Genomic DNA, 12,292 nt, shown 5'->3' on the forward strand with positions numbered 1-12,292 from the left:
CACACTAACTTCACTAAAGACATAGTTCTCAATTTCATACATTCCTAAGAGTCACATAAAAATATGAAAATAAGTAACACAGGAAAACAACCCAAAGGTATCCTTTAAAGGGTTAACTGATCATCTATTAAAGAATAGTTAAGGTTGGCAAAGATCATTGGTCACTGGCATTGGTCATTGGTTATTAGGTAATTCTGTGAGGAGTACTTTATTTCTATCTTTGTCATTCCTCATAAAAACCCTTGAGATTTTGGTTAATTCAATAAATCTATGCCCTTTGTTTTTAAAAAATGAGCATATTATAAATTTTGCAATCAGAAAAAATATACTTCTATACAATAAAATAAATAAATTTTAAGTACAGATAAATTTAATAATTAAAAGATAAAGCTATCCAAATATATATTTAAAAAGATTTATTTATTTGAAAGTAAAGAGTTACTGCGAGAGAGGGAGAGACAGATATCTTCCATCCATTGTTTCATTCCCTGATGGCCTTAACATCTGGAGCTGGGCCTGTCCGAAGCCAGGAGCAAGAAGCTTCTTCCGGGTCTCCACATGGGTGGCAGAGACCCAATCTTCTACTGCTTTTCCCAGGCCATTAGCAGGGAGCTGGATCAGAAGTGGAGCAGCTAGGGCTTTCTGCCATAACACTGGCTCCAAATATACTTATTTTTATAAAATATTTAAAATCCTTAAGCTCACTTGGAAATAAAATTGTATATTTAATAAAGAAATAAATTTCTCTTATTTGGGAATTCAAATTTTAGAACTTAGAAAATCTAGTTTTATTTTGAAAAATTATAAAATAATCATAAACCCTCAGAAATAGAAATTATAAATGATTAGTGCTATACCTTCACGGTTAACTAAGAACTCTGGAAGATAGAAAAACTCTGGGATCAGTTCTTTCACATCAGTCATGGATTCAAAAGATGAGAGACGCCAAGTTGTATTTGTAGAATGGAAAGTTCTGTCTGGAATGTCAAAACTTTGATCTGTGAAGAAATACAAATAATACAATTAAAACACAAAGAAATAATTCCATTTTAAACCTAACATAATTTACTCTATGTAGTTCAAAATGATTAAAATAATGTTCATTTTCTTTGTCTACAGCTTATCTATTTATATTCTTAAAATAAGTTATTTTTATAAATAATTTCAGGTATTACATTATTTTTCATCTGTATACTTTCATAACACATTCAGCTAGATGAATCTATGCCATTTATTTGATCAACTGATTACTATTTTCTACTCAAGTAGAATGAAAGTGCCATAAAAAAGCAAGGAAGGGTCTATGGTATCACCCACACCTAGCACATAATGAGCACTCAATTATGATTTATTGAGTGAATGAATAATGATGAAGGAAAACTAAAGTATCCAAGTAGGTAAGCAGTTTTTTCCCTATCAAGAAGCAAAATTATTATTTCACATCTAATTGTTGAGACTACTTTTTCTCCTTTCTTTTTCTTTTTTTTCAAGGGTAGGGGCATTGCTTTTAGCTGTTCTAACTCTAAAAGAATTGAACAAGATTTCCTATGAGTGAAAATAAAACTAAGCATAGTGACCTTTTGTTAAATTGTTTTTCAGTGTACATCATATATAATGAAGAATGAATTTGACTGTTTTTTTCTGTCAACGATTATCAGACTTTCTAGCCAAAGGGTAGGCCTGAAATACCAAATAATATCCAAAGGCCAATCCTTGAAAACACTAGCAGTGTAGACCCTTTTTGGAGGCTTTGTTGTATTGTCTAAAACTCTGAATTTGCAGGTACAGTAGGTTAATCCTCCGCCTGTGGCACCAGTATCCCATATGGACACTGGTTCTAGTCCCGGCTGCTCCTCTTCCAATTTAGCTCTCTGCTGTGGCCTGGGAAAGCAGTAGAGGATGGCCCAGGTCCTTGGGCTCCTGCATCCACATGGGAGACTGGGAGGAGGTGCCTGGCTCCTGGCTTCGGATCGGCGCAGCTCCAGCCATTGCAGCCATTTGGGGAGTAAACCAACAGAAGGAAGACCTTTCCCTCTGACTCTCCCTTTCACTGTAACTCTACCTCTCAAATAAAAATAAATAAAATCTTAAAAAAAAACTAAAAAAAACTGTATTTGCTAAAATTTGACCACATTTATTCATCTGCTTACTGTAACAAACTAATCTCAGCAACAAGCAGAGTTTTAAAAAATTACACTAAATTTTCTTCTCCAAGCCTTAGTTGCTCTATTGCTATTATTTCTTATGCTTTCTCATCTGTTCTGTTGAGTCATTTAACATTGACTGGTCACTGCATAAAATCTGGGAGAAAATAAGGTTTATAAATATTTATTTTTTTTCTTGAAAATAAAAATGCCACTTAAATAAATATCTACTAACTTACTCTGGAGAAATAATTATCAATCTAAATGGAATTCAAAAAAATTAAGACAATTCTATAAGGGTATGGTGGGGTCACAGTATCTAGATCTGAGACTGAGGAACTATTAAATAAGAGGCAAACTGTGTGTTATGTTCAGATTTTAAGATCCTCTGAAGTTTACTAAATTATTTAATAAAGCAGTACTATAAATTCTTATCAGCAAGAATATTCACATACTAAACCACTGACTCTCAACCAGTAGCCTTCTGCTCTCCAGGGCCAATCTGATAATGTCTAGAGACATTTTTGGTTGTCACAAGTGGGTAGAGGGTTGCCATTGGCATTTGTGGGTAGAGTCCAGGGATGTAGCTAACTGTCCTGTAATACACAGGTTAGCCCACATGACAAAGAAAAGAAATGACCGCACACAAATCATAAATCAAGAAATTACACAAATCATTTTAAACTAATGAGATGAAAATGAAGGGGGACTGAGGTAGTTCCAGAGTTTAAAAAATCAATTAATAAGTATACAAAGAAGAAAATTTATATGATATATGGACAAATTCTTAATAGCAATATGCATACAAATAAATTGAAAAACTTTAGCTAACTGGGAGTTTTACGTTAATGAATTCTTAAGCTACATTAGTCTTAGGCGGAAGGAGATAACAGTTCTATTAAACGCTGCAGTGATCACAAACCATGTCTGAAACATTCTTTTATATATATATATATTTTTTTTTTTTTTTGACAGGCAGAGTGGACAGTGAGAGAGAGAGACAGAGAGAAAGGTCTTCCTTTGCCGTTGGTTCACCCTCCAATGGCTGCCGCGTCCAGCGCGCTGCGGCCGGCCCACCGCGCTGATCCGATGGCAGGAGCCAGGAGCCAGGTGCTTTTCCTGGTCTCCCATGGGGTACAGGGCCCAAGCCCCTGGGCCATCCTCCACTGCACTCCCTGACCACAGCAGAGAGCTGGCCTGGAAGAGGGGCAACCGGGACAGAATCCGGCACCCCAATCGGGACTAGAACCCGGTGTGCGGGCGCCGCTAGGCGGAGGATTAGCCTAGTGAGCTGCGGCGCCGGCCTATATTTTGACTATTTTGAAATTTATTTATTTTCACTTACGTGAGAGGGAGAAAAGAGAGAGAGAGAGAGATAAGGGGTGGGGGGAGGGAAGGTGAGGGGAGATCTTCCAAGTGCTGGTTTCTCTCCAAATGCCCACAACAGCAAGGGTTAGAGAAAGCCAAAACCAGGAGCCTAGAATTCAATCCTGGTCTACCATGTGGGTAATACGAACCCAAGTACTTGAGCCATCATCTTCTGCCCCAATAGGGTGCACATTAGCAGGAAGCTAGATCAGAAGCAGAGTAGCTGGGACTCAAACTATGCACTCCAATATGGGATGTTAGTGTCCCAAGTAGCTTCCTCTGCTGTGCCAAATGCCCACCCTCAACAGCTATGTTTTAATAAGGGTATTTACAAATCAAAACATGTCTAGAAAGATCTTCAGATGATTAACAGGTTTGGAAACCATAGCAAATAATAAAGGCTTAAACTTTAGTGTTTAAAATATTAAGTACAGTACTGTCTTATTTATTTTTAGTATTCCTTGCAGCAGCTGGGATAGGACCACGCATATAAGAGGCCCTCAAACTGATGTCAAATCAACTAAGGATAATTAGCCAGGGGCAAAACAAAACTGAAAGGGAAAAAGAGGGCAGGGCAACAATCTTCAAATACTTGAACAGCTGTCATGGGGAACATTTGTTCTGTGTACTTAAAGAACAACAAATATGAAAAAGCCCTTTTTACAGACCAAGCAGAGGCTCTCTAAGAAGAGCGTGCACATGAGTAAAAAAGAAGTTCAAGAAAGGTTGAATAAATGAATGGATAATTTCTCCACAAGGATTCTGGGTGCCATGGGGAGATAACTATAGAGCTAATACCACAGTTCGTGTTAGAAAGTGACAGTCAGTGTGTCCCTATCTGCACACAAAGCAGTTAATTAGTGGCTATATAAGTGATCTTCAGGTCTGTAGGCCATCATCTAAAATGCCGATGTAGATTATTAACTAAAAAGTTAACCATAATGGAGGTGCCAGTGTGGCTCTCCTATTACCTAGTCATAATAATTACAATAATGTTCTTCCCTATAATAAACTACATTAACATGCCCTGTGTACAAATAATACAGTTACATAGACTCCAAAGGTAGCTTAAGTGATGTTAAGTAGTGGCTTGATCAGTCAAGTTTTGTTTCTAATGACTCAACATGCCTTTTCAGGCAGATATGAAACGTTCTTACCTTGATAGGCTAAAAACATTTTGGTGAAAGGAGGCATCCTAACTAGGAAGTGAAGCACAGTGCCGCTGTTAGAATAGTGGGAACCATAGTGGTAAGGCTGCACCGGAGGCATGGGGTCATCTTCCCTGGCCCCTTTGCGGTATTCTTCCTCTAAGTACTGAAGGAAATAAAGAATTGGAGAGAATTCATGATTGTGTACTCCAGGAAGTTCTGGAAAAGCATAGATTTTTTTTGTCCCCCCTATCATTCTCTATCACCCTTTTAGTGCCATTCACCATGGCAGGCAACTTCCACTTGTGTCTGGAGACCTCAGCTAACTTGAATATCTGGGTTTCTCCCAGTGTCTGGCTGAGGCCTGACTTGAGAATCATCTTGTATTCTGTACCTTCACTTTCTCATCCCCTTATAGAAAATCTACCTGTTCTGCACTCTGACTTCCAACACACTGGCTCCCAATGAATGGTTCACACTATCTAATCTGATTGAGCTTTAAGAAAATAAGAGCTGCTCCTGCCACTAGAGATGCCTGCATTTCAAAAGACAGTTTCAAAATATAATACTATGTTATTTAGAGAAATGCTTGTATAGCAGTAGAAATGAAATAGAACTATAAAAATTGTGTTCCATTACTGGCGTTATCATAACACTTCATGGCTGTTTTGCAGTACAGTTACAAAGAGACAAAAACGACTAGGTGATTTTTCACTACTCCTACTCTCCCATCATAAAGTAGGAAGTTCAACCAAACATTTAGTATCTGTCACTATTCTCATCTCCCATAGCTTCTGTCTGGCTCTGATAACAAATCAGGTGTGGTGAATTTTCAGGAGTCACTTCTTGATTGCCAAAGCACTGCCACATTCTCAACTGCAGAAGAATCAAATAGCGACAGCTGTATACTCAAAGGGATGTTTCTGGAACTGGGACATAAAATAATACTGTGAATGTGAGAAACTGCTTCGGTTGCTCCTATCTTGATACTGTTGTAAAAAATGCAATGCATGGCAAGTGAAATTTTTGGATTTCTAATAAAATTACATTAATATTGATTTCATGGAAAAAGATAATTCACTTCCATTTATAATTTTTGAAATCAGGTATAATTTTGCTTTAATAAACCAATGCATAATTTCTTACATATGACTAATATGGGTTATGATATTTCACAAATACATTAATTTTGTTACACAAATAACACTGGAGGAAACAAACAGCAGGCCCTGGAAATCTTTGTGATTTTTTTTTTTAAATAAAGAACATAAGGATACTTTAAATAGTTCTGGGGAAATGGAAATAAAAAATGTCAATTTTGATGTAAAACAATTTTGAAATTCTTACATAAATTTCTTAATATGCATTTTCCATGAAATTTTTGAAGACCCCCTCATATAATTATTATATATTTGAGTAAACAATGGATCATTAGCTTTCAGTTTATGCTAAAATAAGTTTATTCTTTTTCTAGTTAAAGTGTTTTTAGACAATTAAGGTAAAAGGAAATTTAATTCACATAGTGATTTCTAGTTGTCTGTCAATCTAAGTACAAGGCAATGAAATACAGAAAGATCAACAGAAGTCTGTAAAACAAAACCCCATTTTTCATTTGTCAAAGTATGAGTAAAAACTGAAGCTACCTTGTATGTGTCCACATAACGATCCTCTTTTTCTTTATACTGCACAGCTATAGGCTTAGAGAGATTTCTACAAAGGAAGGGATGATGGAAAAAATATGAAATATTTTGACACTCTCAAGATTAAGCTGCTACATGTCTGCATATTGTAAGTAAATAACAGATCAATAAAATGTTCAGTTCCTAATTAACTGCTTGTATACTGCTTTGCAACTAACTAAATTACAATTTCTTTTTTTTAAGATTTATCTATTTATTTGAAAGTCAGAGTTACACACAGAGAGAAGGAGAGGCAGAGAGAGAGAGAGAGAGAGAGAGAGAGAGAGAGAGAGAGAGAGAGAGGTCTTTCATCTGCTGGTTCACTCCACAATTGGATGCAATGGCCGGAGCTGTGCCAATCTGAAGCCAGGAGCCAGGAGCTTCTTCCAGTTCTCCCACGCAGGTGCAGGAGCCCAAGGACTTGGGCCATCTTCTACTGCCTTCCCAGGCCATAGCAGAGAGCCAGATTGGAAGTGGAGCAGCTGAGACTAGAACCAGCTCTCATATGGGATGACAGCACCATAGGCGTTGGCTTTACCTGCTATACCACAGCGTAGGCTCTTACAATTTCTTAAACTATTAAGGTAAAATTTTTCCAACAGATTCATGCCAGTATTAGGAATTCCTGAGTAATAATTAACCTAAACAAGAAAAGCTGCTTCTGTCCTTTCTCTGCCTACTTATTGTTTCCTCCAGAATCAAAATTGATGCTACAACATTTAAAAAACAAAAACAAAAACTGATGCTACCCTTGGCAGTTGATTTCTACCAAGCCCCAAGCTTCCAGACTCCACATACAGTTAACAGTGTGGAATTAAGGAGAATTTGGATAGAAATCACAATCATGAGGAGATGCTACATAATTATTAGTGTACTTAGTTAAAATTATACACCACAGGTATTTGGAGTGTGAGTACTGAAATACATATTTTGCCATCTAACTAGCAGATGTTGAGTGATAGCACTGTGCATAGAGTATTTGTGCAGACAAATGAATGTGTTGGTTCTGGTGTTCACACACACACACACACACATATATATATATAATGGTGTTCACACACACACACACACACACACACACATTTACATATACATATATATACATACCACAAAATTCTGAGGCAGGAAAACCCAAGGAATGAATCTTTACTTTTACAAACCACAAAATCAAGTGGTGTAATCAAATACCCTGTGTGGTATTTGAAAGAGCAAGAGCTCTGGTGAGGAAACGCAAGGTACCTCTGGCTGAGAACTCATCTGATCAGACTACCTTTCAGCATAGGGCCACCTGGAGTTTCAACATTTGTAACTAGATCAACAGTAAGATTTGCCCAAATTTTTAGTAAGTCAAACCATTTCTGGCTTAACTAGATGTTGATATACATATTTTTTTAAAAATTACTTCCTGGGGATATTGAAGTTAGTGATATTAAATACTAATTTTATTTTTGAAGCTTTTCTAATCCTAAAACTTTACTATTTGTTTTATTAAAATTAAAGTTTTATACAATAGATACAAATTCACATATCCAAATAGAATGAAATCATGTTTAAGATACTGGCAAGACATTATTAGAAAATAGAGTAAGTAGGGGTTTTTGGACACAAATTACATTAATCATTATAGTTAAAAAATAAGAAATTACTTTTGAGAAAATAGAATAAATCAAAAATCAGCTATGATACTATTACCCTTAGGTGAAACATTTTTGTATATATTTACCTTTTGCTTAAGCATGCATGCATATTTACTTTTAAAAATAAAAAGAACATCTTTTCATACTTATAATGCACATTTGATAATATTATTTTAATGGCTGCAACATATACCAATTTATTCAAACACTTGGTTTTTCCTAAATTTTAGCTAAATTTTTTCCTAAATTTTCCTAAATTTTAGCTAAAATGAAGTGAGACAGTGCTTTTGACTATCTTTGCATGCAGTGTGAGACACTATTATAAGCAATGAAAAAAACAAATACAGTTCCTGTCCTCATGAAATTTACTTCTAATGGGAACCTTTCTGGTAGAGCACATATCCTTAAGTGTTTCCTAAGAAAAAATTTTCTAGAAGCTAAATTGCTAGAACAGAGATGTGTTTTAAAATAAAATTCTCCTTCAGGTCTTCTTTTAAAAAATTATTTATTTATTTGAAAAGGCATAGTGGGGCCCATGCTGTGACTCACTGGGTTAATCCTCCACCTGTGGCGCTGGCATCCCATATGGGCCCCAGGTTCTAGTCCCGGTTGCTTCTCTTCCAGTCCAGCTCTCTGCTGTGGCCCGGGAAGGCAGTAGAGGATGGCCCAAGTGCTTGGGCCCCTGCACCCGCATGGGAGACCAGGAAGAAGCTCCTGGCTCCTGGCTTTGAATCGGCACAGCGCTGGCCGTAGTGGCCATTTGGGGAGTGAACCAATGGAAGGAAGACCTTTCTCTCTGTCTCTCTCTTTCACTGTCCATAACTCTACCTGTCAAATAAATTTAAAAAAAGAAAAGAAAAGAAAAGAAAAGAAAAGAAAAGAAAAGAAAAGAAAAGAAAAGAAAAGAAAAAAGAAAAGAAAAGAAAAGAAAAGAAAAGAAAAGAAAAGAAAAGAAAAGAAAAGAAAAGAAAAGGCATAGTGACAGAGAGGGAGAGAAGGGGCAGGGAAGGGAGAGAGGGAAGAAAAGGGGGGTGGAGGAGAGAGAGGTTAACAGTGAGAGAGAGGAAGGGAGAGAGAGAGAAAGAGAGAAGTATCTTTCATCCACTTTTCATTCCTTCCAGGTCTTGTGGGTGGCAGAAACCCAAGTACTTAGGCCATCACCTGCTATCTCCCAAGGCCCATTAGGAGGAAGCTGGATGAGAAGTAGAGGAGTTAGGAACTGAACTGGCACTTGATATGGGACTGTGGGTGTCCTAAGCTATGGCTTAACCTGTTATGTTACAATGCCCACCCCAGATGCAAATTTCAAAAGTTCCTTGGGTATATGCTATAATTAGACTGTACTTATTTATATCACAGTGTTTAAAATGTTTAAATTTATACCAATAGTTTATTAAAATATCCAAGAAAGAAATGTGTTGTTTTTCAAATGTAAAAATGCATTAAACTTGTTAAAATGTTACAGAGTTGTCTAGCATTTTTGACAGTTGTAACTAAAATACTCTAATTACCAAGTAGAATATTTGTAGTTAAGTTTTTTTAGATAAGAGTATTTTCAAACTAAATAAACAGAATATTCCCTTATAACTGGACTATTTGATTACTCTAAAATAGCTTATTCAGGAAAGAATAAATGAATTCTTTTCCTTTAATTCCCAAATTCCAAAGTAAGGAATTGGCACAGTAGTTGTCTCCATGGGGGTCTATGAGTTTTGTTTTGCTTTGGCATTTTTGTCTTTTAAAAAGTATCACCTAGGGCCGCCGCTGTGGCTCAGCAGGTTAAGAGGCCTGATCTGCAGTGCTGGCATCCCATATGGACACTGATTCAGGTCCCGGCAGCTCCACTTCTGATCCAGCTCTCTGCTATGGCCTGGAAAAGCAGTGGAAGATGGCCCAAGTGCTTGGGCCCTCATACCTGCATGGGAGACCTAGAGTAGTCTCTAGGCTCCTGGCTTCGAATCAGCCAAGCTTCAAGAGTTGCAGCCAAGTAGGGAGTGAACCAGCGGATGGAAGACCTCTCTCTCTCTGCCTCTGCCTCTCAAATAAATAAATAAATCTTAAAAAAAAAAAGTATGATTGGGGATGGTGCTGTAAATGGTGGGTTAAGCTACCACCTGCAGCACTGACATCCCATATGGGTCCCGGTTTGATTCCTGGCTGCTCCATTTCCCATCCAGCTCCCTGCTAATGTGCTTAGGAAAGCAGCTGAAGATGGCCCAAGTACTTGGGCCCCTGCACCCATGTGGGAGACTAGAAGAAGCGCCTGGCTCCTGGCTTCAGTGTGGTCAAGCTCCAGCCATTGCTGCCATTTGGGGAGTAAACCAGCAGATGGAAGATCTCTTTCTCTGTTACTCTACCTTTCAAATAAAACAAATAATAAATCTTTTTTAAAAAGTATCATTATGAGTGGCCGGCGCCGCGGCTCAACAAGCTAATCCTCCGCCTTGCGGCGACGGCACACCGGGTTCTAGTCCCGGTCAGGGCACCGGATTCTATCCTGGTTGCCCCTCTTCCAGGACAGCTCTCTGCTGTGGCCCGGGAGTGCAGTGGAGGATGGCCCAGGTGCTTGGGCCCTGCACCCCATGGGAGACCAGGAAAAGCACCTGGCTCCCGGCTTTGGATCAGCGCGGTGCGCCGGCCGCAGTGCACCGGCCGCGGCGGCCATTGGAGGGTGAACCAACGGCAAAGGAAGACCTTTCTCCCTGTCTCTCTCTCTCTCTCCTCACTGTCCACTCTGTCAAAAAAAAAAAAAAAAGTATCATTATGAACTCACTTTTTTTTAGTACATTTCAATTACTTGTAATCATTATGCTTGATTCTCAAATTGTCCTATCTTTGGTAGTGAGGGCCACTTCAAGTTGGCTTCTGAGTCCTTAAGACCAGAGTATATTAGTTTCCTTTCTATATGACAAATAAAATATTCTGGGCCCATATAACATGTTTTTTTTTTCTAATAAATTTAGAAGAAATGAGATTATAAGAAGTCATCATTTTGCAACTCCTAGTGAAACAACTGATGGGAGTAATTATAGTCAAGGGATGAAATGATTAGGCACAAGTACAATGGGAGTTTCAATCCACAAAGCAGCCTAGGCATCATTAAAGTCGGATATTATAGGCCTCTTGATACAGTTCAATATAAAGTTTACATCATGATCTATAATGGATTTTTGCCAAAAATAAAGTTGCACTTGAATCTAAGTAAACTTTTGGAACCAATTTTCAGTCTCTAGGTAATACAAAGGCTAGAGAAACAAACTAAATAATGTCACAAGAAGTAATCAGAAGACACAGAATGTGGAACAGCAGCCTACAGGATAAACAACTTTTATTTTAACAAGTTAATGTCAGAAGAAAAAAAAAGAAAAAATACATACAAAAATAAATAATAAAGGCTGTTCTTGATGTGTTTTTTAGAGATTTGGCAAAGGCAACAGTGAGTATGATTCAAGACAATCAATTACAAAAATATATCTTTGAGATAATCTGGGGACATTGGAAAATGGACTGCATATAACAGTATGAGGTTATTGCTGATTTTTCTTAGTTGTTATAGTGGTTGTGTAGATATGTAAAAAAAGTCCTTTTTTAAAAAAAGAGATATGTCTATAGAACACAGAAGTGTCATAACAAAATGCTCAAAAGAAAAAGAAAAAGATGATGCAAAAGAAAAATGATTCATAATTATTGAATTGGGGTGGAGCATATAAGGCATTCTTTATATAGTCATTCTGTTTTTGTATGTAAGTGAAATTTTTCATAATAAAGCCTTAATAATATAAGCACAACATATATATGAAACCAAAATGTGATGGTGTTTTTACCTACCTGTATATTGCTGGATCATTGAGGTCAAGTGTCTCATTAACATAGTCAGCAAGTATAAATGGGAATACTGGATACTGCATGAGATCATTGAAGGATCGGCCAGCATGCTTGTTTAAGTGAGTCAAATATTCAAAATTAGTAATTTGTCCAGCATACCACAAATTTGTCAGAGCATTGATATTGCCATATTCCAGAAGATTTGGGAGGTTATTTGTGAGTATATTATGGTACACATCATCACGAATCTAAAAGGGAAGGAGAAAGAAAAATCTGAAATTCTTATTGACACTTTATAGATATTACAAATCTCAAGTCCTCCAAGAAAATACTTTTTAAAAAAATAATAATTTCTTCTCAATACAATTAACTGGTGGAGAACTGAGATTAAAATCCCTATCTCAGCCAGCGCCGTGGCTCACTAGGCTAATCCTCTGCCTGCGGCGCCGGCACACCGGGTTCTCGTCCTGGTCGGGGCGCCGGATTCTGTC

The 12,292-nt window shown here is 37.5% G+C and overlaps 1 protein-coding gene across 13 annotated transcripts in view; it reads right to left on the reverse strand.

Annotated features, from left to right (window-relative positions):
- Positions 1 to 12,292, reverse strand: part of LYST (lysosomal trafficking regulator) — a 242,978-nt gene that overhangs the window by 46,216 nt on the left and 184,470 nt on the right. For all 13 annotated transcript variants that reach the window (XM_051820721.2, XM_008268236.4, XM_002717342.5 and 10 more), the window contains 4 exons: positions 11,805 to 12,049; positions 6,304 to 6,370; positions 4,670 to 4,826; positions 858 to 998 (listed from right to left, as the gene is read on the reverse strand). In XM_051820721.2, coding sequence (XP_051676681.2) covers positions 858 to 998; positions 4,670 to 4,826; positions 6,304 to 6,370; positions 11,805 to 12,049 — 610 coding nt within the window. The remainder of the gene's footprint in view (positions 1 to 857; positions 999 to 4,669; positions 4,827 to 6,303; positions 6,371 to 11,804; positions 12,050 to 12,292) is intronic.

The sequence above is a fragment of the Oryctolagus cuniculus genome, chromosome 13 (assembly GCF_964237555.1).
Source record: "Oryctolagus cuniculus chromosome 13, mOryCun1.1, whole genome shotgun sequence".
In the NCBI taxonomy this organism is placed as follows: Eukaryota; Metazoa; Chordata; class Mammalia; order Lagomorpha; family Leporidae; genus Oryctolagus; species Oryctolagus cuniculus.